The sequence below is a fragment of the Dictyostelium purpureum genome (genome assembly GCF_000190715.1).
Source record: "Dictyostelium purpureum unplaced genomic scaffold DICPUscaffold_195, whole genome shotgun sequence".
Taxonomy (NCBI): domain Eukaryota; phylum Evosea; class Eumycetozoa; order Dictyosteliales; family Dictyosteliaceae; genus Dictyostelium; species Dictyostelium purpureum.
Genome location: NW_003519531.1, coordinates 27,795 through 52,928, shown reverse-complemented (window position 1 = coordinate 52,928; position 25,134 = coordinate 27,795). Strand labels below are relative to the sequence as shown.

At 23.5% G+C, this 25,134-nt stretch overlaps 10 protein-coding genes across 10 annotated transcripts; 4 read left to right on the top strand and 6 right to left on the bottom strand.

Annotated features, from left to right (window-relative positions):
* Positions 1 to 368: 368 nt before the first annotated feature.
* On the bottom strand, positions 369 to 1,394 carry DICPUDRAFT_36456 (uncharacterized protein; the record flags this gene model as incomplete). The annotated part of the gene is made up of 1 exon (XM_003289825.1): positions 369 to 1,394. One exon carries the CDS (start codon positions 1,392 to 1,394, stop codon positions 369 to 371), a length of 1,026 nt encoding a protein of 341 aa, XP_003289873.1.
* A 944-nt stretch (positions 1,395 to 2,338) lies between these two features.
* Positions 2,339 to 3,547, bottom strand: DICPUDRAFT_80641 (uncharacterized protein; the record flags this gene model as incomplete). The annotated part of the gene is made up of 3 exons (XM_003289824.1): positions 2,339 to 2,676; positions 2,794 to 3,105; positions 3,178 to 3,547. The coding sequence occupies 3 exons, from the start codon at positions 3,545 to 3,547 to the stop codon at positions 2,339 to 2,341; spliced, it is 1,020 nt and encodes a 339-aa protein (XP_003289872.1).
* Positions 3,548 to 3,738: 191 nt separating this feature from the next.
* On the bottom strand, positions 3,739 to 5,533 carry DICPUDRAFT_92380 (uncharacterized protein). Its single transcript, XM_003289823.1, has 2 exons — positions 5,063 to 5,533; positions 3,739 to 4,963 (listed from the first exon to the last, which is right to left on the bottom strand). Exons 1-2 carry the CDS (start codon positions 5,085 to 5,087, stop codon positions 3,963 to 3,965), a joined length of 1,026 nt encoding a protein of 341 aa, XP_003289871.1. The 5' UTR covers positions 5,088 to 5,533; the 3' UTR covers positions 3,739 to 3,962.
* Positions 5,534 to 7,215: 1,682 nt separating this feature from the next.
* Positions 7,216 to 10,000, bottom strand: DICPUDRAFT_92379 (uncharacterized protein). The gene is made up of 5 exons (XM_003289822.1): positions 9,650 to 10,000; positions 9,445 to 9,564; positions 9,148 to 9,362; positions 8,569 to 9,063; positions 7,216 to 8,482 (listed from the first exon to the last, which is right to left on the bottom strand). Exons 1-5 carry the CDS (start codon positions 9,682 to 9,684, stop codon positions 7,332 to 7,334), a joined length of 2,016 nt encoding a protein of 671 aa, XP_003289870.1. The 5' UTR covers positions 9,685 to 10,000; the 3' UTR covers positions 7,216 to 7,331.
* Positions 10,001 to 10,984: 984 nt separating this feature from the next.
* On the top strand, positions 10,985 to 11,847 carry DICPUDRAFT_154339 (RNA polymerase II core subunit; the record flags this gene model as incomplete). Its single annotated transcript, XM_003289834.1, has 3 exons — positions 10,985 to 11,430; positions 11,628 to 11,759; positions 11,835 to 11,847. The coding sequence occupies 3 exons, from the start codon at positions 10,985 to 10,987 to the stop codon at positions 11,845 to 11,847; spliced, it is 591 nt and encodes a 196-aa protein (XP_003289882.1).
* A 1,439-nt stretch (positions 11,848 to 13,286) lies between these two features.
* Positions 13,287 to 16,457, top strand: DICPUDRAFT_80637 (uncharacterized protein; the record flags this gene model as incomplete). Its single annotated transcript, XM_003289833.1, has 5 exons — positions 13,287 to 13,289; positions 13,362 to 13,893; positions 13,975 to 14,292; positions 14,377 to 14,526; positions 14,629 to 16,457. 5 exons carry the CDS (start codon positions 13,287 to 13,289, stop codon positions 16,455 to 16,457), a joined length of 2,832 nt encoding a protein of 943 aa, XP_003289881.1.
* A 193-nt stretch (positions 16,458 to 16,650) lies between these two features.
* On the bottom strand, positions 16,651 to 16,980 carry DICPUDRAFT_154337 (uncharacterized protein; the record flags this gene model as incomplete). The annotated part of the gene is made up of 2 exons (XM_003289821.1): positions 16,651 to 16,731; positions 16,855 to 16,980. 2 exons carry the CDS (start codon positions 16,978 to 16,980, stop codon positions 16,651 to 16,653), a joined length of 207 nt encoding a protein of 68 aa, XP_003289869.1.
* A 1,411-nt stretch (positions 16,981 to 18,391) lies between these two features.
* DICPUDRAFT_80636 (uncharacterized protein) lies at positions 18,392 to 19,723 on the bottom strand (the record flags this gene model as incomplete). Its single annotated transcript, XM_003289820.1, has 1 exon — positions 18,392 to 19,723. One exon carries the CDS (start codon positions 19,721 to 19,723, stop codon positions 18,392 to 18,394), a length of 1,332 nt encoding a protein of 443 aa, XP_003289868.1.
* A 305-nt stretch (positions 19,724 to 20,028) lies between these two features.
* On the top strand, positions 20,029 to 22,121 carry DICPUDRAFT_154335 (uncharacterized protein; the record flags this gene model as incomplete). The annotated part of the gene is given in 5 exon segments (XM_003289832.1): positions 20,029 to 20,534; positions 20,609 to 20,898; positions 20,918 to 20,994; positions 21,084 to 21,589; positions 21,665 to 22,121. The coding sequence occupies 5 exon segments, from the start codon at positions 20,029 to 20,031 to the stop codon at positions 22,119 to 22,121; spliced, it is 1,836 nt and encodes a 611-aa protein (XP_003289880.1).
* Positions 22,122 to 23,711: 1,590 nt separating this feature from the next.
* Positions 23,712 to 24,797, top strand: DICPUDRAFT_16645 (uncharacterized protein; the record flags this gene model as incomplete). The annotated part of the gene is made up of 1 exon (XM_003289831.1): positions 23,712 to 24,797. A coding segment is annotated over one exon (1,086 nt), but the record flags the coding sequence as incomplete, so codon positions are not given.
* Between the last annotated feature and the right edge of the window lie 337 nt (positions 24,798 to 25,134).

The following is a 25,134-nucleotide window of genomic DNA, read 5'->3' as shown; positions in this document are numbered from 1 at the left end:
TTACTTTAATAAATAATATCTCGATATCATTCTCTAATATCAATCCTGAATAGACTAAAAATGAATCTTCAGCTATATTATAAGTTCCTTGTTTTAAAATTGATTTAAATGCAGGGTCAGTTGACAACTGAATAGTGTTAACATGTCTTAAATTATTTCCATAAAGTATTAATTCCTTCCTTGAATCAACATAAGAACCTGATTTTAATTTAACTTGTTTGTTATAATAACGAGAGGTTGTAAGGTTTACATCTGCAACTAAATTTAAGAATTCTAAATTTTCTCTTGAATAACCATTAAAATTTCCCTTTTTAGTTAAATACAAATTATTTAATTAATACTATATTTAAAATAAATATGCTATTATTTTATTTTTTGTTACTTACATTATTACTTATTAGACCATATAAAGATAAAGATAATGACTGGTTTCCATTTAAGAAACCAAAACCAAATGGAATTAAAATTTCACAAAAATATGAATATGTTGGGGGCACTTGGGACATGAGTTGGCATTTACTTTCAATAATTTGTAATTCATAACCTATAACATAAAGCACTGGCAATTGATCGATTTTCAAACCATTGACATCCTCTACATCAAAATTAACATATAGTGATTTTTCACTTGAAACATCTATTGATTTTTCACTTGGGGACCAAGTAACTATAGATGGATATGTACTATAATCTAACGGTTGTATGCATGATATTTCATATGATAAATAATTGGTTTTTCCCATAAAATTTATAAATGGATTTAATTGTGGATAATTTACAATATAATTAAAATTATTAAATGATGTATATTGCCCTTGAGAATCTTCCAAATAAAGACTTGTGATACTATAGTTCATTGTTGTACAGGAAAAGGGTATGCTTACTAATATTTTAAACTTTGTAATGAATGGGGTATCTAGTAAACTAGTATCCAATGATAAGTCATAGTTATAAACTGAATTGTCTAAACTACCAGTAACTGTACAATTTCCTTTTTTAAATCCATTTGTTTCATCAACAATAGTTAAATACCAACCGAAAATCTTACTACCTTGAGATAATGAATCTGGAATCTTTTCAATATTTGAAACGACTGGACCCATATAATCAAAATAGTTGGAAGTTACATTTAACTGGCATTCTCCTGGCAAAGAGCTACTTGGAATTTCAATATGGTTAATCCAAGATGGGTAAATTCTATATGCTACGGGGCCTTCCATTAAATTACCTGGAACTCTAAATTTAGTTGTCCATTTATTTAAACTTGGTTCGTATTTTAAATAATAAATATGTTTTTTTTTAGTTGATTTTGAAAATTCAAATATAACTGGGATATTATTTTCAAAGTTGTTCTTTGTATTGCCTATTTCTAAAATTATTTGATTATTGTACATTGAATTTGTTGTATTTATATTATTATATAAAAATGAAACTTTAACTGTTTTAATTAATTTATTTAAATCTAAATCTAATAATGTATAAAAAATATTTATTAATAAACAATGAAAACAATAACAATAATGAAATAGAAATATTTACCATTTAAGTAATTTTCCTTTAAATTTAAACTTTTTAAACCATTTGAACTAATGCTGTAGAATTTTTCATTTTTTATCATTAATTTTTTTGCATTGGAGTCTATAAAAACAAATTGGTAACCATTGAGTGAAGTCTCCATAAAATCAAAAGCAATTTGATATAACCCTTCTGATGATAAACTTTCATTTCTATATATCTTAAAATCCATTGGATCAAGAAATCTACCTAAATAAATTGACTCTAAACCGGTATCTCCTTCTCTGGTTTCAGTTATATTGATTCTAATTAAAAAAGTTCTATCTGTGATTAATGTAAAATCAATTGAATTTAAAACTGGTGGTAGATTATCATTATCTAAAATAAAATAACTATTAGTTTTATTTTAAAATAATTTAATAAAATACAATATAAATTTTAAACACATACTTATAACTTGTTTATTTTTATCAAATAAACCAATATCATGGTTATCTCTATACATATATAAACTATAAATAGTTTGTGGGTTTCTTGAAAAGGAAACAGAAGAAATAAAACTAGCTGAATTGCCCTTGGTATAAGAAAATGGAAACTGTGCAATATATCTAACCTCTAAATTAAATGTACTATCTCGTACAATTTGCAATTTGTACAAATGAGGAGAGTTAGAAACATTATCTATTGTGTAATTTGAAAAACAAAAATCTTTAATACATTTTTTATCCATATTTATAATGGAAAAATTTCCAAAATTTATTGCTTTTAAAAAATAATGGTTAGAAAAATGTATATTTAATTTTAATTATTCTACATATATTAATTAACTATTACCCTGATAACTAAATATAGTGTTTGGCTGCAGACCAGTTCTCTGACCATTTTTATTAACAGATATTTCAATAACATTTAATACCAAATCATCCATACCCATAAATGTATCGCATAAATAGTTAATATCACCCACTCTACCCGAAACTGGTAATGGTGAATCGAAGTAATAACCATAAGATTTTTCGTAAACTGTAAAATATGGATTTAAAACTTTATTTGGATTTGTATATTTAAAACCAATGATTGGAGTTGAAAAAAACCCAATATTATTACTTGGTGAAAAATTTGGATATTGTGTAACTGAAGAAACAAAGTTATCGTTGTAATCTATTATTTATTTAAAAGTTATTATAAATGAATGAAAGAAAATATAAAAAGTGAAAAAATTTTTATATTAGTAATTTAAAATTTTTTTTTAAAGTATAATAATTTTTTTTAAATTACCTTTAAAGGGGTTATTAACTTTCAATAAAAGATATCCCATTGAATTGCCAGAAGAATTGAAAAAACTTAAATAAACATTCCATTTATTGGTAGATGCATCATAATCTAATGGTGGTTTAGTTAATACCAAAGAAAATATGCTGTCATCAACCTTTCTTAATGCTGTGTTATGTGTCAGTTGATCCTCGGAGTAAGTTATTTCATTTAAAGTTGGATAATCAATTCCATTGATTTGCCACAATGACTCAAAATATTGATAAAGAGGTTTGAAATCTTGTAACAATGAAATTTCTAATTGATTAAAATTTATATCTGGAAAATAAAAATAAAATTAAAATTTGAAGAAAAATACAAAAAATAAAAATAATTGTAAATATATATTACCTTTACAAACCAATTTGATTGTGAAATCAAACATATTTGAATCTTCTCTTGCGACATTTAAATTGATAGTTATTTCTTTTTCTGTAACGATTTGAAAAATTGGATTAAATAAAGTGTGAGTTTGATTAAAAGAGGATGGATAAACATTGGCGATATCCGAATAATTATTTGATGACATTCTCAAGTATTGATATGTTGAGAAATCCTCAATTAAAATTTGAAGATCATAATCACAATAATTATCTTTTGAAACACTTGGAACCTTTCTTAACTCTTCTTCATTTAATATTATATATGATTGGCAACTGACCAATGAAACATTAAATATAAAAATAAAAAATAATAATAAAAATAAAAAAATTTTGTGCATGTTGTTAATATAAAAAATGAAAGAAAAAATAAAAAAATAAAAAAATATAACAAATAATTTTATAAAAAAAAAAATGGAGTGATTTTTATTTTAAAATATCTTTTTAAAGAGAATCAAGTTTCATTCATTGAAAGATTTTTTTTAAAAAAAAAATTTTAAATAAATAAAAATCAAAAAAAAATATTTTTAGATTTGATTAGATTTTTTGGATTATTTTAAATTATTTTTATTTAAATTTTAATATTACAATTTTATTATTATTATTTATTCGTAAAATATTTTTTTTAATTTAAAAATACAATTTAAAAAGAAAAAAAAAAATTAAATAATGTACCATTAAGGATATTGTAACATTAAATTATATATAAATAAAAATAATATATACAATTTTACCCCTTTTCATTTTTTTTTTTTTTTAATATGCATATACCCTGCTGTGCTTTCTTGAATCACTGCAACTACTATTATTATTTTCGTTATTGTTATTCTGATGTGTTATATCATTTTCATTAATTCTTTGGATTGAGTTAATTATTTCTTGTTGTTGTTGGTGTTGAATTCTAAGTTGTTGAATCTCTTGTCTCATTAAATATAATTGAAAGTCACTTTTATTTCTAAAGTGGTGTGGGTGGGTTATATTTCCACTAATTGATGAACAAAACATTCCTGAAAACTCAACCTTGTCGTGTAGTCTTAAAACATGGAGATGTAAGACCTCTTCTTGATTACTTGATTCGTCCACAGAATTGCTATTTAAATAATGATTGTTGTGAACACTATTAAAATAAATATTACTATTATTATTATTACAATTTTGGTTTTGATTGAATTGATAGTATTTTTGATGATGATTAAAAAGTTGGTTATGATTTCCATTACTTGTAGTTATTATATTATTATTTTGATTTTGTTGATTTTGCTTTTCAAAGCATGATAAAGTATATAAAAATGACCAACCACTATCACCACCAGTTAATTTAAATTTCAGTGTGTTGCCATCAAAGCTTTGAAACTCGGCTTCAAATTTATTCTTTGTGTATTCAACCATAAATTGTTCACCATTGAATGAAATTTTAGTTGAGTTTAATACATCGACATCACACCATTTTTCACTCCACACACCAATAAACTTTGATGCTGATTTGGTTAATCTACTTTCGTTAATATATACTCGTTTGGCATTTTGTGATTCTAATATTCTTGGATAGTGATTCATTTGGAAATGAAAACAAAAATTGAATTTTAAAATTGGGTAAAATCCTCTCCATATCCAATCATCGTCAGCCAATTGTTTGAAATCTCTGCATACCAATCCTAATGTACATAATTCGCTTGGGTTTAAAAATGACAAAATTTGTAATAATACATCGTATGGTAATTCTTCTAAAATTGTGAAATTTCTTTTTTTATTAAAACCTAAAAATTAAAAAAAAAAAAAAATGAAAAAAATTAATATTTTTTTAAAATTGGTATAAACACACTTTTTAAACTAAAGTGAAAAGAGTTAATATTTACTATTATAACTATATAAAATATCCATTTTTTAAATTATTTAAAATATATATTTTATTTTTAAAATTTTATTTTGCTTTGTTTAAATAAATTTATCTTTTTTTTTTTTTTTTTTTTAAAATGTTATTTATATAAAAAATTTTAAAAATAAAAATAATTATATTTTAAAAATCTATCTATTTTTTTCTTTTGTTTATTTTTTTTTTTTGAATGTGTGTTATTTGTGAGTGTTTATTTGTTTGTTTTTTTTTTTGAGTGAGTGAGCGGTGTGAGAAAAAAAAAAAAAAAAGAAAGAGTGCACGCAATATATTTTTGTGTGTCTATATGTTTTTTTGAGAGGTTCTATATGTGTGAATAACAACCAGTAGTAGTTATTGTTATTTAATATTTTGTGTGTTGGAGTGTCTCTATATTTGTTTTGAGTATTTGTTTGATTTTATAAATTAATTATGTCTTTAATATATTGTTTGTTAGAGGGAAATATTGTATGGATAAGAGAGTTAAAAATGTTTATTTGTGTGGTGTGTGTTGTTTTTGTGGGTAGTGATAAAATAATTTTATAATTTTTTTTTTTTTTTATTTTCCATTTTTTTTTTTCTGGGTTTTTAATATTATTATATGAAAAGGTACCGTTTAAGGGAGGGTTAATAAAATAACCTAATAATAAAAATAATAATAATAAAGTTTAATTTTTTGATAGATTTGAAAAAAAAAAAAATTTGTTCTTTTTTAAAAATTTTAATTTCTTCTTTTTTTTTTTTTTGTTAAATCATAGAATAAATTATTATTACTACTATTATTTATTATTAAAAATTAAAATATATTCCAAATAATATTATAATGAAACCAAAAAAAATAAAAAAAATTGTATTTAAAAAAAAAATAAAAAAAAATAAAAAAAAATAAAAAAAAAATAAAAAAAAACCAACTAAACTTACTTTTAAAATAATTTTAAACAACAACTCGACTTTTTTAAAGATAATTTTCATTTTGGAAACTCAACGATACATAATTTTGTTTTAAAAGAATGAAAATAACGATTTTTGATACACATACAACTTTGACTTTTTAAAAAAAAATAATAAAAAAATAAAAAAATGTCTATTTTTCAAATAAAAAAACAATTATTACAATCCCATTTGCCATTTTTTTTTCCTTTTAATGTTTAATTTATTACACACGCGCGCTCACACTCCCTTTCGGTCGTTTAATAATTTTTTTTAAAACAATCTAAAACACCTGGGCAAACTATACCGTATTTAGTTTAATTACTTTTTTATTTATTTGTTTATTTTTGTTAAAGAATAATAAATCTTTTTTTATAAATCTTATAAAAAAACAAAGTATATTAAAAAATGTTATAATCATTCTATTTTAAAATTCTCTCTATAATAGTCAAATGAATTACTACATATTTTCTAAAAATGGATATCTAATAACTATTTAAATATTTTTATTATTTATTTGAATAAAAATATAATAAAATAATAATTATAAAAACAATATTTTATTTTTATTATTTTTTTTATTTTTTAATTATTTTTTTTTATTATTTTTTTTTAAATTTATTTATTTATTTTTTTAATTTTTTTTTAATTTTTTTTTAAAATTTATTTATTTATAAATAGATCTATTCAATGTTTTTTCATTAAAAGATAAATAATTAAAATAGGGAAATATCTTTTCTAATAGATGTAAACACTATATACATTTAAATACATTATATATAAATAATAACATACAATACAATATTTATATAGATTTATAAATTAAATATTTAATTTATAATAATGATTAATAATAGAATATAATGCCAAAAGAATCAAAATTAACAATACTAGAAATATCAAAAGATGTTTTACAAACTGAAAAAAAATCATTGATATTAAAAATTTCCAAAGTAAGTATAACAATAATATCTTTTAAATTATAAATGAACATACATACTAATAATTTACATTCTTCCTTTTTCTTAAAGCAAATAGAATTAATAAATTTAGATATAGAACAAATAAACAACAATATCAAGGAATTACTAGAAAATGACTCATGCATCCAAAACTATTTAATAGAAAATAAAATAAACATAAATGACTATAACTAAATAAATAAAGACAAAAACAATAAAAACCACATTGGTTTTATATTTTTTTTTTGTTAAATATACTCTTTGTTTTCTTAAAAAGATTTTATTTTTTTAATTATGATGATAAATATTTTATTGTTTATTATTATTAGGTTTTTTTTTTTTATATTATAAATCGATAGTTTTTTACCAACCTCCTCTGTTCATATTATTTTGCATGCCACCTTGGTTCATGCCCATACCACCTTGGTTCATTCCCATTTGATTCATACCCATACCACCTTGGTTCATGCCCATATTACCTTGGTTCATGCCCATATTACCTTGGTTCATTCCCATATTACCTTGGTTCATGCCCATATTACCTTGGTTCATACCCATTTGGTTCATGCCACCTTGGTTCATTCCCATTTGGTTCATGCCCATTCCACCTTGGTTCATCATACCTTGATTCATGCCCATGCCACCTTGGTTCATGCCCATATTACCTTGCATGCCACCTTGGTTCATAGCCATATTATTGTTATTTTGCATTGGTCTCATGGTTGGAATAGTTGAACCTGCTGATGTAATTGGTCCATTAACTGAACGAGCTGGTTGTGAACGAGATTTACCTGAACTATTGACATTATTATTAATTGGTGATTGATTTGAATTACCAGTTCCAAGATTTGATAAATCAAATAAATCTTTTTTGCTCCATGGATCACTGTCTTTTGGTTTTTGTTGTTGTTGGCTGAAATCACCTGATGGTTGTTCGAATGGGTTAAAATCAGCATTATTATTATTGCTATTGCTGGCTGTTGCAAAATCGCCAAATTCGTCTTTAGCAAATGGATCTTTATTATTTGAACTTTGGAATTGTCCAAATTGTTGAGCTTGTTGTGGTTGATTATTAAAGAATCCTCCATTTTGTTGTTGTTGTTGTTGTTGTTGTTGCTGTTGTTGTGGGTTTGAAGATGTAAGTTGAAGGAATGTGCTTTGTTGTTGAGTTGGTTGTTGGTTAAAGTTAAATCCTAATCCAACAAGATTAGCATTATTGTTACTGCTACCTTGGAATCCACCATTATTATTATTATTACTATTATTATTATTATTACTGTTCATTCCATTACCAAGTTCTGCTAATGGATCGAATACCATATTTTTATTAGCTGGAGCTGGTTCTGAAAAATCGATTAAACTTGGTTGCTGATGATTTTGTTGGTTCGATTGTTGTGATTGGAAATCTGGTGTAACTGGGGATGGTCCTAAATTACCACCACTGGCAGCTCTTGGTCTACCTCTTGATGATGTATTTTGATTTATATTATTATTAGTTTGTTGATATTCTTGTTCTAAAAATTATTAAAAAAAAAAAATATATACATTAATATACTTTAATTACTACTATTTAATAATAATGTTATATTATTAAAGTTACCTTGTTGTCTATTATTTCCATTGCCATAACCACCACCATTATCGAAATCACCATATGATGAATCTTGGTGACCACCATATGTATCTCTGCTACTGCCATAATCATCTCTACCACTATATGATTGATCTCTATTGTTACCATATGAATCGTCTCTACCATTGAATGAACCTCTTCTGGCATATGATTGATCTCTGTTTCCACCGTATGAGTCTCTGTTACCACCATATGATTGATCTCTATTACCGCCATATGATTGATCTCTATTACCACCACCACCACCATATGAATCTCTATTACCGCCATATGAGTCACCACGGCTATATGGATCAGAATCATATCCGTAACCACCGCCACCACCACCACCATAACCAAAGTCTCTACTATCATTACCAATACCAACATATTTATTTTGATTACTTTTAGCCTTTTCTCTTTCCTCTTTAATTCTTTGATCATCTTGTAATAAATCAATAACTTGTTTTGCTCTTTCACGAACTAAATAATTATGTGATAAATAAATAAAAAAGTTAGTTTAAAACGATCATAATTAATCCTCTGAAACTATTTGATAATACATACCACTTAAACCAACATCTTTCTCCTCTTCAATATATTGGAACTCAACTAAAGTTTTAATCTCCATAGTGTGATGTCTACAATCTCTAATTACTTGTGGTGAACCATTTCTAACTAAATAATCGATAAGAAGAAGGGATTTGTAAACATGTCTCCAATATTTACCTGGATCGTTGATTCTCTTCCAAATTACGCCCATGATTATTGGGAAACATTCACTATTAAACATAATTAAAAATGTCAGTAAATATAAATTGATTTTATTATTAAATGATATATTGATGTTTTTTGTTTACATACTAATTATATGAAGCTCTTGAAATCTCTAACATTTGAGTGCCTGATGGACCCCATTTATCATTTGATGTTGCATCTCTAACCTTTCTTTCAATTTCTGGTGTATTTAATACTGCATCCTTGCTAAAATATATTGAAAAAAATAAAAAACGAAAAATAATGAATATAAACTCAGTAACCACATTCCATTCTAAAAATAAAAACCTACCCTTTTTTAATATAACTTTTAATCATTGTCTCCATTTTTATTTTCTTTTCTGTATGTAGGATTTAAATAAATATATTATTACAATTGGGAAAAAAAAAATAAAACTAAATATAAAAAGTTATGATACCTGTATTTTAAAAAAAATAATACAGAAAAAAAACACTTTATGTTTTTATTATTTAATGAGCGGGTGTTAAGTAAAAATAATAAAAAAAGTGTGTGTGGATGTGTGGCCCATAATGAAAATTATTATAATAATATTTTTATAAAAAATTCTACTATTAATTTTCTATATCTTTTTAAGGGGGTGTTAGAGAGTGGGTTTTTTAATATATTTTTAAATTTTTAAATTCCAAAAAAAAAATAGATTTTTGAAAAAAAATTTAAAATAATGTAAATAAAAAAATTAAAAATAAAAAAATAAATTGAAAAAAAAAAAAAAAAAAAAAAAAAAAAGAAAAAAAATTTAAATTTTTTTAATTTATATTCAAAAAAAAATAAATTGAAAAAAAAAAAAATGAAAAAATTATAATAAAAATTTTTTTATTAAAATAATAAAATTAAAATATCAAAGAACCCAAACCATTTCAATTAAAAAAAATAAATTAATAATTAAATAAACAAATAAGTATATCATAAAAACAAATAAACTTATGACCAAAACAATCAAATAAATAAAACAAAACAAAACAAAACAATCAAATAAATAAAAAAAGATAATAAATTGATAATTTTTAAAAAAATAAAAAAAACTCAAAATAAGCACCTTATAAGGTGGCCACGTCGGCCCAATTTTTTAATTTCTTTTTTTTCTAAATTTCTTTATTTCAAAATAAGTTTATGGATCGATAATGGATTTAAGACAAATACTATAATATGCATTATAAAATGTGTATTTATATTTTAATTATTTATATTAAATTATAATAAAATTGTTTGATCAAATTAAATTAACAATCAATGTGGTGTTATTTTCATAATTATTTTTTAAAATTATTTTTTTTTTTCAATTTTTTCAAATTTTTCAAAAAAAAATTTTATTTTTTTTTTTTTTTAATTTTTTTCGTTTTTTTTTTTTTTTATTTTTTTTATTTATTTTCTCACACATACCTATAAATACATTAATTATAGAAAATTAAAATTTAGGGAAAGAGTTTACCAATTTTTAATTCTTCATTTAATAATTACTATATTATCATTGTTAATAAAATAATAATTGTATTGGAAAAAAAAACAAAACTATAGATTCAAAAAAATCATAACAATTTATCAAAAATATCAAAACAACAGAACATTAATTATATATATATAAACACAGAGAAATAAAAAAAGAAAATGGAAGACCCAGTTAGATTAACTCAAATTCGTAAAACTGTAATTCAAATGTTATCAGATCGTGGATATATTACAAGTGCAATTGATGCAGAAGTACCAAGAGATATTACAAATCGTGATGAATTAAAAATTTATTGTGTTAAAAAGGATGATCCAACTGAAAGTGTTTATGTATTTTTCCCAGAAGTACCAAAGGTTGGTGTAACCCATATCAAAAAATATGTTGAACTTATGAAATCACGTCAAACAAACAGAGCTATCATTGTTGTTCAACAAAACATCACTCCATTCGCTAAACAAGCTTTAGTTGAAATCTCTCAAGATAAAAAAATTGTACTTGAACAATTCAATGAAGCCGAACTCTTAGTAAACATCACCCATCATCAATTAGTACCAAAACATATTTTATTAACCAAAGAAGAGAAATTAGAATTATTAACAAGATAGTAAGTAGTAGTATTATAATAATTTTTATTTTTAGTTTTAAAACTAATTTTTCTTTCTTTTTTAATTTAAATTATAATTTTAATTTATCACAATTTAATTATCTCTTATAAAACATTATAATAATCATCGATGATAAATTATTATCAATTAAATAATATTACAAAAAATAATAATAATAATAATAATAATATTATAGCAAAATGAAAGAAAGTCAATTACCACGTATTCAATTAAATGATCCAATTGCCAGATATTTTGGTTTAGCTAGAGGCAATGTTGTTAAAATCGTCAGACCATCAGAAACTGCTGGTAGATATATCACTTATAGGTATGCTTTTTTTATTTTTTTTTAAATTCAAATATGATATCATTTTACTAATTTATAATATTGTTTTATTTTTAGACTTTGTGTATAATTTTTAATATTGATAATAAAAAAAGAAAGAAATAAATAACAAAAAAAAAAAAAAAAAAAAGGTAATAAAAAAAATAAAAAACTAATTGAAAAAAAAAAAAAAAGATAAATTTTTTATTATTGTTGTTAAATTATATTGTTTAATATATATTTTTTTATGACATAAGGCATATGATATGTATATGGATGAATAGTAAAAATTAATAATAACGTCATATTATGTTTTCTGTGTTTTGGGTGGTATTGTTAACTTTGATATCTTAACTGACAACAATAATATATCTAAAATATTAATATTAAAATTAAAATTAATTTTATTAAATATTAAATGGTAATAAATAATATTAATTTTAATAATAATAATAATTTGTGTGTTTTGTGTTTTATGTTTGATTTTCTAAATTTATTTTTGTGTGCGTTTTGAGTTATTTTAATTATTGTTCCCAAGATTCGATATAAGTTAGATATATAAATTAAATCTAATTTTGGTATCTCGACACCTCTTCACTCAATTTCTTTTCTTTTTTTTCTTTTTTTTCACAAACACATAGGCATATTATCAGTATTTTTTTAATATTTATATTTTTTTAATACAAAATGTTAATTCGTACACACACACCAAACATAACATCAAACAACCTCAAATAAACACACACACACACACATAATATATAAAAAAAAAAATAACACATATAAAACACACATTCTATCTTTAACTCTTAAAAACACACGTTCACTTTTTTTTTTTTTTTTTTTTAATTTTATTTTGTTTTATATTTTATTTTATTTTAAAAATAATCTATTTTCTTTTTTTCTTTCTTTTTTTTTATTTTTATTTTTTTTACTTTTATTTATATATTTTTATATATTTCAACAAATTTTATTTGTTTTTTTTACACGCGTATAAAAAAGGAACTAATTTTAGGTTATCCAATAATATTAATAAAAAAATAATTTAAAAAAAATAAAATTTTATTGTAAAGCCACCTAAAAGCCAATTTTTTTTTTTTTTTTTTTTTTTTTTTTTTCCCTCCAAAAGAAAAAAATAAAAAAAAACCTTCTTATCTCCAACTACATTTTAATCGTTTATTTGAATAAAAACAATTTAAATCAAATAATTTCGTTGGTTTATTGCATTCAAAAAAAAAAAACTAAAAGAAAAAAAAAAAAAAAAAATAAAAAAAAAAAAAAAATAAAATTTTTTAGTTTAGAGGAAATAAAAAAATCATTTTTTTATTTTTTATTTTTTTATCTTAAAAAAAAAAAAAAAATAGATATAATAATAAATAATAAATCAAAATATAATTAAAAATCAAAATTCAAATTGTAACAAAATCAACATAAAATCAATATACCATCAAAAACAAATCAAAATAATTAATGATAAATTGTAACTTTTTTTTTTATTAAATTAATATAAAAAAAAAACAATTTAATATAATGGTAAGGTTTTTTTTTATTAATTTTTATAATATGTCGCACAAGTTATTAAATTGCCAATTTATATTTTAAAAGTATCAAAATACAGATTTAGTTAAATCAACTATTGATTGGAGGGTTGAAAAAGGTACAGAAGAAAAATCAACATCACCATTATTATTTGGACAACCAAGCGGTCAAACAGAGAGTTTAGATATTGCAGTTGAAAATCCAGAAGAGTGTGTATTATGGTATTATAATTATTTTTTAGGTAAAAGCCATCAGAATTATTTAGGTGTTTTAGATAACGGAGATGTGTTTGGCGCATCAATTATCAAAGAAGATTATAATGTAGAGGGCGAATACTCTTATAAAACAATTATATGGACAATAGAGGGTATCGAAAGACAATGGTTTCAAGTTAAACAAAAGCAATCATTAACACCAACCGAAATTATAAAGAAGGCCTTACCAAGATTGTCAATTAAAAAAATAAAAGAAATTGATTCTGTAGATTTATTAAAAGATTTTAAAGATTTAGAAGCGACCCAAACTGAAATTTTCTATAAATTTGGAATATTATTAGCACGTCCAGGTCAATCAACCGAAGATGAATTTTATAATAATAGTTTGTAATCAAAATTTAATAGTATGTGTATAATTATTATTGTATTCTAATATACGCTTTTTTCATATATTATAATAACAGATGAATATTCACCTCGATGGACAGAGTTTTTAAATTTATTAGGTGATACAGTAGTTTTAAATTCATTCAAGGGTTATAGGGGTGGATTGGATGTAAATAGCAATACTACAGGAACACATTCATTATATACAAGTTTAAATGGTTATGAAGTTATGTTTCATGTTTCAACAATGTTACCCCATTCAAAAGCAGATTCACAACAAATTGAAAGAAAAAGACATCTTGGAAATGATATTGTAATTATTATATTTTATGACTGTGATCCATCTGACCCAATTATACCATGGGACCCATCAAAAATTAACTCAAATTTTAATCGTATGTGTATAGTTTTCTATATTTTTAGCAGAATTTTAAATATTAATTTTTTTTTTTTCCCTTTAAATTAATCTTTATTTTTAGATATATTTGCAATTGTTAGACCAGTTGATGATAATCATTATCATGTAGAAATTGTAATTAAAAATGGTATTGCAAAGTTTGGACCAAAACTCCCAACTCATTCAATTTTTCCAAAGTGTCAAAATTTTAAAGAGTTTTTAATCACAAAATGTAATATTTTTTAATATTTATCTGTGGGATGGCATCACAATTTTTATTATTTTATATAAAATCAAATAAATTAATATGTTTTTTTTTTCATAACAATTATAGTGGTAAATGGTCAAAGAGCAGCTTTAAATTCAGCACCATCATTTGCAAGCAAATTAAAAAGAACATTTAAGGATCAATTAGAAAGTATTTGTAAAAAATATTCATTAAGTTCATCATCAACTATATCATCATTTGTACCTAAAAGAAGATCATCATCAGTATCAAATGTTAATAAGGGTAAGGAGTTGAAAGCAAAGGACCCAAAGTATGGATCAGGTTTTTTCAAATTAAAGGAATCATCCAAGAGTCAAATTTTCGATACTGAAATTTTATTTTCAAAATCATTAAATGAAAGAATTAATTGTTTAGATGTTTTAGAGTCTGATGAAAACAATTGTACATTAATCGTTGCAACTGACGAATCAATTTATTTATTAAAAACAAATATATCGACAGGTGAACAGTTATTCCAAAAAGTTATAAATATAAAAGATGTTACTCGTGTTACTATTATCAAACCATTGAATGTACTTTTAGTTTTAACATCAAAGGGTTTAGTTTTTTATGAAATGGAACAAATTTTTCAACATTTTAAAAATTCATCATCAAACAGCAGCGTACCAACAACTCATAGTATTCCAATACCAACTAATCATTTAAATCATCAACAACAACAACAACAACAAAATAGTAGTTATGGTAATTCACCAGGCTATTATAACAACTCACCCAATGCCTATGGATCGCTAAGATGGTCAAAATCAGGCATTATCGCGGCAAATATTATAAATAATAATCAAAATTCACAAAATTTCAATAATGGTATTACAGAAGAACAAATCAATTCAATAAAAATGAAAAAAATTTTGGGTACTAAAGGTTGCACTGTTTATGGCTATACTAAAGGTGACAGCAATAGCTCAGAAGAGGACATTACATTGTTGTATGTAGGCCTAAAGAAAACATTAATACTCTACGAATGGAATAGGGGTGACTTTGTAAAAACTAAAGAATTGGTAGTCTCTGATAACATTAAAACTTTATGTGCTATTGCTCCCGGTATGATTTGTGTTGGTATTGCAAAGGAATTTCTTTTAATCGATATTTTCACCCAGACCATAAAAGAACTCTACAAGAAAGCAGATTCTGAACCCGTTAAAGCTTTATCTTTAGATAGCGAAATTCTTTTGTGCTTTAATAATATTGGTATTTTCGTTGATGAGTCTGGTGTAAAAACCAGATCATTCGAATTGAAATGGGGTTCAACTCCATCATCTTTAGCTTTAGTCCCAGCATATGTCCTAGGTATCTCTGGTCCATTAATTGAAGTTAGAACCTTATTAAATGGTAATATCATTCAATCATTACCAGCAAATATTTCATTAGATGACAATAATTGTATTATAGAAGATAATAATAATATTAATAATAATAATATTAATAATAATAGTAATAATAATAGCAGTAATAGTATAAATAGTGGTAATAATTTAGAATTAGAAAATAGTTTTAATAATATCACAATTACAAACAATAGTAATCATAATTTAAATAATAATAATTGTATTAATAATAATAATAATAATAATAATAGTAGTAATAATATAAATATTCATAATAGTAGTGGTAGTATTACTAGTGTTACCAGTATTGATAGTAATGATCACCAAAATGAAGGTAATAATAATAATAGCGGCATTGAAAATGTTTATTCATTTTCAACATTTAATGATATTGCCCACGTTGACAATGGAAATATTTATGTTGCATCATCAAGTAAAGGGTTATCTTGTATTCTTCGTATTCATAATATCCAAAACTCTTTAGCCCCAATAACTCCTTTTTCGCCCCCAAATTCTCCATTAAAACCAAATTTTTTGAAAAACTAAAAAATAAAATATCATTATTTAATTATATATCTTAATAAAAAAAAAAAAAAAAAAAAAAGTAAAAAAAAATAAAATAAAAAAAGCAATTAGGATTGTAAATAAAAAAAAAAAATATATCTATTTATATTATAAACTTTATTTCTATAAAATTGTATATTTTATTGATATGGTGTTTGAAGAATTGTGTGAGTATTTATTTTAATCTCATTTCTTTACATTTGTGTTCATATGGGTCGTAGAAACAGAGGTTGGAAAAGCTACATTTTAATGCGCTCTGTAAAATAGAAATAATAATAAAAATTAATAATAATTCTAAAAAAAATAAAGTTTTTTCTGTTTTCTGTTTTCTGTTTTATATGATGGTATTATGGATATTTTATAAATAAAGATTACTTACTAAAGTTCTGCACCATTTATCGACTTGGCTGTTTTTTAAGGTTGGTTCAGTGTCAATTGCATTAACATTTGAAACTAAAGCAAATGCTAAAGCAAAGATAAATAATAATTTAATAATTGAATTCATTTTTATGAATGATGGAGATGGATGGAATTGAAAAAAATTGGATGCAAAGTTTTTTTTTTTTTTTATAAAACTTTTTAAATTTTATAAAAAAAAAATAAAAAAAAATAAAATAATATTCAAAATAATAAAAGTTTTATTTTTTTTTTTTTTTAAAAATATTGTGTTGTTTTTGGGCTTTTTGGGCTTTTTGGTACCCTGGTTTTTTTTTTTTTGGGTGGGTTATTTGAAAATATCCTATAATAAAACAATTAAAAAAGATAGGAATATAAAAAAAAAAGATAAAAAGAAAACAAAATGAAAATAAACAACAAACCCATATTGTTTTCTATTTTATTTATTATTATTATTTATATATTTATTATTTATTCCATCCTAGTTAAAGCTAGTTTTCTAATAGTATTTAAATTGATTGCCCTATTCCTATTAAGGACACACAGTTTACTTAATATATACACAACAGGGACCAAAAAAATTGATGATAACAAAAAAGAAAAAAATATTAAAAATATCATTATTAATTTAAAAAGAAAAAGAGTTGATATTATTGATTTTATTTTTGAAAATATATATATTATTATTTATTTATTTATTTATTTGAGTTTAGGATAATAAAAAAAGATGAAAGATGTGTTTTTATTTTTTTTGTTATTGTGTGTTTTTGTTGATGTACAAATTTTATTTTAAAAAAAGCAAATATTTAAATATCTAATTTTTTTTAAAAAAAAAATATTTTAAAATTATTTTAAAAATACAACATAAATATATATATATATATATATTTTATAAATATTACTTTTACAAAATTATTATTTATTAAATTATTAACCCCATATATTTTTTTTCTTGCACTATTGTTTAAATTAAAAAAAAAAAAAAAAAAAATGGGGTTAAAAAAAAAAAAAAAAAATATAACTTAAATAAAATAAAATTAAATAAAATATAAACAAGGTTGTAGTTATATTCACACACACTCAAACACACACACACACACAAAAATTAAAATTCAGTAGCAAGATTTATAATTATGTTAGGTAATAATAATTATATTTTATTAAAGTACATATAATGTTCCCATCACACATGCAAATAAAAATTATATTATATATTATATATTTCAAACAAATATATAATAAAAAATTCATAAAGACATAATTGATAGATTTTAAAGATGTAATATCCATATATAGCTAAGATCTGCATTAGGTATTAGTTTAATAATGAAATTAAACAATTAACATTAAATTAATTAAAAAAAAATAACAATAAATAAAGATAAATATAGATTTTTTTAATTGTAATTTAAATTATTATCTATTATTATTTTTTTTTTCAATTTATAAAGAAAAAAAATAAAACTATTATATATCTTTTTTTTATTTTTTTTTATTTTTTTTATATATTATTTACTAAATTAATCACTGTCGTTTCTATTCCTATTTCTTGGTGGTGATCTTGATCTGCTCGATGATGGTGATCTATTTCTATTTCTTGGTGGTGATCTTGATGGAGACTTATCTCTATTATTTTTATTTCTTGGTGGTGATCTGTCGGATTCATCATCTGAAATTCTCTTTGATGGGGGTGATTTTGATCTTGAGTTGTTTCTATTTTTGTTTCTTGGTGGTGATTGTGAGGGTGAGTGTGAGGGTGATCTATCTCTATTTCTATTTCTTGGTGGTGATCTTGAGGGTGATCTATTTCTATTTTTTTTTGGTGAAGGTGAAGGTGAAGGTGATCTTGATATTGATCTATCTCTATTACTTTTATTTCTTGGTGGTGATTGAGAGGGCGATGGAGATCTGCTTCTTTTAGCTCTTTGTGGACTATCATCTCTACGGTCAGTATCAAACTCTTGTCTCTTTCTTTGTGGTGAGTTGTTTTCTCTTGATGGTGATCTGTTTCTTTTATTGTTACTATGGGTTTCTTCACGTGTCACCGAAGGTGATCTGTTATTTCTATAGGTTTTTCTTGAGTCTGGTGAGGATGATGGTGATCTTGAGTCTGATCTGCTTCTTCTTCTTTTATCTTTCTTTTTGTAGTCTCTGTCTCTGCTTCTACTTCTGCTTCTGCTTCTATCTCTATTTCTTCCATAAGTGTCTCTGTCTCTTTCTCTTTCTCTTTCTCTCTCTCTTTCTCTTTCCCTTTCTCTTTCTCTTCTTTTTTCTTTTTCTAATTTTTCCATTTCTTTTGCTCTTCTTTCTCTTTCTTTTTGTCTTTGTAAATACTCTTGATGTCTTCTTTCTTTTTTTTCTTGTTGAACTTTTTTATCTAATGAAGTGCCAGGTATATAGTCTTTAAGTTTTAATGCATCTGTAAATCTTTGAATTTCCTTTTCTTTATTATACTGTCTTTCATGGAAACCTTTATTTCTATTTTGGGTATCATCTTCATCTTGTTCAGGTTTTTTGTCTTGCTGTTCTTTTATTAATTCTTCTCTCTTTTTTGATAACAATGATTCTAATTCTTCATCCTTGTATTTTTCATACAAGTCATTTTCTTCAGCCCATTGTGCAACTAATACTTCAATTTTTCTTTTTTTATTATGTTCAATAATATCTTGATTTGCTTTTTTAGTTGGTTGTCTAGATTGCTTCATTTGTTGCTCTAACATACTCTCTCTTTCTTTGCTCATTGAATAATCCGTTTTAACATGATTTGTATTTACAAATGATAAATTTCTTTGCACATATCCATTTGTTCCAGAACCACGTGCAGTTTTTAAACCAATACCATTGTATGACATTATTTATTTAATTTATTAAATTATATATTTTAATATGTATACATATAAATATATTATATTTGTTAATTTAATTATTTAAATGTAAATTTATTTATATCTAATTATTAAAAAAATTATTTTAATTTGCGAATTTTTAAAAATGAAAAAAATAATTAATAAAAAAATTAAAAAAAAAATTAAAAAAAAAAAATATTTTTTTTTATTTTTAAAAAAAATTTTTTAATTTTTTTTTAAAACGAATTAAATATTTTTAAAAAAAACGAAAAAAAAAAAGTCATTGTTTAATAGGGTAATAACATTAAAAAATGGCTGTTGCAAAAAAAAGATTATTAAATAATGAGGATAATGAAAAGCCATTAAAACAAATTAAAATCAATACTAAAATACAAGAAGAAGAAGAAGAAGATAATGTTCAATCAACAGAACAACATGATGATGATGATGAACACATTTCATTAGGAGAAGAGGATAATAGCGAAGAAATCGAAAGCGAAGAAGACCAAGAAATCGAAAGCGAACAAGAACAAGAGGAAGGTCAAGAGGAGGAACAAGAGGAAGAACAAAAGGAAGAAGAAGAACAAGATGAAGAGCCAGAAGATAAAAAATTATTAAATAAATTAAATAACGAACAAATTTTAGCAAATAGATTTATTTCAACTATGGCTGATTCATTTTCACAGGTTTTACAAAATAAAAAAACCCATATTGGTGCATTAAGAGGTTTATATTTTGAATCAATTAATCAAATTAAACACGAAACTATTAGAGAATTATTATTTAAACCAAGATCATGGCATATGTTTTATAAATTGTAAATATTCAATTAACCATCATAGTTTTTTAATAATAATTTTGTATTAATATTAAAACCATGTTTATATATAGAGTTAAAAAAAGTATTGGTGAAATTTCAAAATCAGAAGGTGATGAAGACGATATTAATATGAAAGAAGAATCAGATGATGATAACCAAGAAGAAAAAGAAAAAGCAGAGGTAGATGCATCAGATGAGGAGGATAATTTTACTGATCAAGTTTTCAAAAATTTATTAAGTTATAATATTATTGGTGGAAAAGAATCATTAATCACACAAATTAAAAAACAATGCGAAATGAACCATTTACACAAACAATCGATATCACTTTTATCACAGGAAGATAAATATTTCAAATATTGTAGAATCATTTTTCATAGATAAGATTACAGATGATCATAATAGTCTTTATGATTTGTTAGATAAATATATTATGTTTTCATTTACTTTAGATGATGTAAATATTGATTACTGTGTATAAATAACCAATATTTTATATTATACTAATTGGTTTTTTTTATATTTTTTTTATTATCAAATCTATAGATTTCAAATAGTTATTTAAATGTTTTAATTACAATTTTAAATTCAATTAAAGACGAAAATATTCCATTAGTTAATTTCGAAAAGATTTATAAATCATTAAGAAAGTTTTTATCAATTTCATCACCATTATTAAATAAAATTTTTAAAGAGAACACAACAAATAAATCATCAACATCAACATCAGACAATGAAATAGATCCAAACTTAATAAAGTTTTTAATTCAATTCTCTGGTTTATTATTTAAATTTTCATTATTATTAAATTCAAATTCAACTATAGATATGAAACAAAATTACGAATCAGACTATTCAATAGTTAAACTTTTATTAGGTAAATCAAATTATCTTGCAAAATTAGTTTCAATGATGACAAGCTTTGATTTTTCACAACCTCAGTTTTTACCAAAACAACAACAAAAAGATTCTTTTATTTCCTTATTTTTAAATCAATTTATTCAAGAATCAAAATTATCCTCACCACCATCAAACCCAGTTAGTTATTTAAAGTAAATATTAAATTAAATTTATTTTGCTAGTAATTATAAATATTAACTATAATATTAAATACTTTTTTTTTATAGGTCAAGAATTTTATGTGAAAGAGGTATTAATGTTTTAACAAAATTAAAAGATCCATTATTTACAAAATTAAAAATTTCATCAGCAACTTTACCAGTTCCAGAATCATTATTAAATTTTATTAAAGAAAATCCAACCCTTTTAGTTAAATCTCATAAAAACATGGATGATACTCAAGCTATTAGACAATTAAAATTAGACTCTCTATTAAATATTTTGGTTAAATATGAAGAATATTTAGAAAAGTTACAAAAAGAACAAAAAGAACAAGAAGAAGAAGGTGAAGATTATATCAAAGACCATTTCACTATCGATAAAGGTGGCAATAAAGATGAAGAGACTGAAGATAATGATGAAGCAGCCCAACAAGATTTAGACGATTCAATCATTGAAAATCAACCAAAGAGTCTATTAGACTTTTTAGATGAAGACGATTTAAACTCTGATTCAGATGAATAATAAAAAAGAAATAAAAAATAAAAAAATAAAAATATTAAATATAAATAAAAACTTTCTGAAAATTTATTGAAAAATTGAGCAATGTGGTCTAAGTTCCCCATTGGGTTTGAATATATAGTATTTTTTGTTTTAATCATTAGCTACGAATTTGTGTTATAAACATTCAATTTGAATAATCAGAGCAAAGGCTGACACTAATTTAATTAATTAATTTTGATTATTTAATTTTATTTATTAATCATTTTTGATAATTTAATTTTAGTTGAATTAATCATTTTTGTTTTAATAGATTTAATGAATTTTATTAAATTTAATTCATTTGATTACAAAATGAATTAAGATGTCATATTTATTCTGCTATTTTCACTAAATATCAATACTATTGATATTTTATTAATACGACTTTTTAGGAAGAGTTTTTTTTTTTTTTATAAATAATTATTTTCTGGGTACCAATTCCTTTTATAATAATTGGAATGATAAGTCAAAATAGAATGGGGCAAGGTTAACACGACTTTTAATAATTTACAATTAGATTTTTTAATTTTTTCCTTTCAGTCCCAAAAAAATCGCTTTAAGATATATTTTTCAAAAAAGCTCGATTAGCAAAGTTGGAATTGCGACAGCCTTCTAAGCTGTAGGTCCTGGGATCGAGACCCAGATTGAGCGAAAAAACTTTTAATGCAAACTCTGTGGTATTTGATGTTTTTTTTTTTTTTTTTTTTTTTTTTTTTTTTTTTTAAAAGATGTGATGGTTTTACTTTATAATCAAATCTTTACCAAATATTGATATTCCAAAATTTGTGGAAATTAATTGAGGCTCTAATTATAAAAGATTTAAAAAATTTGGAATGATTTTAATTGGAATATGATTATTTCCAAAGATTTTTTATATAGAACTTTTTTTTGAAAAAAATCTTTGTTTGGAATTTTTTATTTTTTTTTGTTTTTTAATTTTTTTTTGGGAATTTTTTTTTAATTAAAGTGTAATTATTATTTTTTTATATAAACAATGGAGGAGCTTCTATCATCTCTAATTAACTTTCAAGTAAATGAAGAGTTAAAACACAGTAGTAATATTAGTGATAGGTAAGTACAATACAATACAATACAATACAATACAATACAATACGACACAATAAATATAAATTTAAAAATAAATTTAAATAAAAATAAAAATAAAAATAAAAATAAAAATATAAATATAAATATAAATATAAATATAAATATAAATATAAATATAAATATAAATATAAATATAAATATAAATATAAATATAAATAAAAATATAAATAATCGATTAATTAAAAGCATATTAATTGGTGTTTTCTCTTTTTAACTATTTATTATAGATTATTATATATAGTTTGGAATAATATATTTTTAAGAAATGAAATTCATAAACATATTTTAAAGTTTATTGAATATAGTGTTGTAGATCTTGATATATCATGTTATGACCAGTTTAAAGATAAATCATATATAACAACACTAAAGTGGGGTGGTAACCTACTACCAGATGGAAATGAATTTCCACCTTTTTTGACAAATTTATATTTGAATCATTTTAATATGTTACCAACAACTTTTCCTAATACAATTACTACCCTCTCAATGGGTTATGATTTTAATCAAGTAATTCTACCCGGCACATTTCCAAATAGTCTCAAAACACTCACATTCGGTGATGAATTTGACCAAAAAGTTCCACAGGGGACATTACCAAATAGTCTCACAACACTCAAATTCGGTTATGGTTTTGACCAAGAAATTCTACCCGGCTCATTACCAAACAGTCTCACAACACTCACATTCGGCCATCGTTTTAATCAAGAGATTCTACCCGGCACATTACCAAAAAGTCTCACAACACTCACACTCGGTTATTATTTTAACCAAGTAGTTCTACCCAGCACAATACCAAATAGTCTCAAAACACTCACATTCAGTCATGCTTTTAACCAGAAAGTTTCACCCGGCTCATTACCAAATAGTCTCACAACACTCACTTTCGGTCATAATTTTGACCAAGAAGTTTCACCTGGCTCATTACCAAATAATCTTACAACACTCACATTCGGTGGTGGTTTTAACCAAGTAGTTCTACCTAGCACATTACCAAACAGTCTCAAAACACTCATATTCGGTCGTAGTTTTAACCAAGTAATTCTACCCGACACATTACCAAATAGTCTCAAAACACTCACATTCGGTTTTGGTTTTGACCAAGTAATTAAACCCAGCACATTACCGAATAGTCTCACAACACTCACATTCGGTTTTGGTTTTAACCAAGTTATCAAACCCAGCTCGTTACCAAATAGTCTCAAAACACTCACATTTGGTGATGGTTTTTACCAAGTAGTTCCACCTGGCACATTACCAGATAGTCTCACAACACTCACATTCGGTGATGGTTTTAACCGAGTAGTTTCACCCGGCACATTGCCAAATAGTCTTAAAACACTCACATTCGGTGATTATTTTAACCAAGTAGTTCTACCCGACACATTACCAAATAGTCTTAAAACACTCACATTTGGTAATGATTTTAACCAAATAGTTCTACCCGGCACATTACCAAATAGTCTTACAACACTCAAATTCGGTGGTTGTTTTGACCAAGTAGTTCCACCTGGGACATTTCCAAATAGTCTAACAACACTCACATTCGGGACTACAACAACTACTTTCCAACAAGACTAATAATAACAAACAAAAATAAATAAAAAAACTATTATAAAACTATATTTATTTAAATATAAAATAATTACCGAATGTGAGTATTGTGATACTGATTTAAGTGGTCCCGCTTATATGAACAAAAGAGAGCTTGGGCAATGGTACCAAGCCTTCAGCTGTATTAGCCGCAACAAGAGATGAGGTTAAGTTTTTCCTTGAATAACTTTCCAATACTGTTGATATTCCAGATGAACTTATTAACTCTTCAAATAAAGTTTTACCAATAGTATAACACTTCAGATTGACACCTAAAAGATCAAAGTCCATGGTG

Excerpts from the sequence above, each read along its gene's own strand:
- DICPUDRAFT_92379 (XM_003289822.1), bottom strand. The coding sequence starts at position 9,684 with ATGGAGACAATGATTAAAAGTTATATTAAAAAAGG. Across the intron at positions 9,565-9,649 it reads AAAAGTTATATTAAAAAAGG|CAAGGATGCAGTATTAAATA; the intron begins GTAGGTTTTTAT and ends AATATATTTTAG. Across the intron at positions 8,483-8,568 it reads TGGAAATAATAGACAACAAG|AACAAGAATATCAACAAACT; the intron begins GTAACTTTAATA and ends AATAATTTTTAG.
- DICPUDRAFT_92380 (XM_003289823.1), bottom strand. The coding sequence starts at position 5,087 with ATGGATATTTTATATAGTTATAATA. Across the intron at positions 4,964-5,062 it reads TATTTTATATAGTTATAATA|GTTTTAATAAAAAAAGAAAT; the intron begins GTAAATATTAAC and ends TTTAATTTTTAG.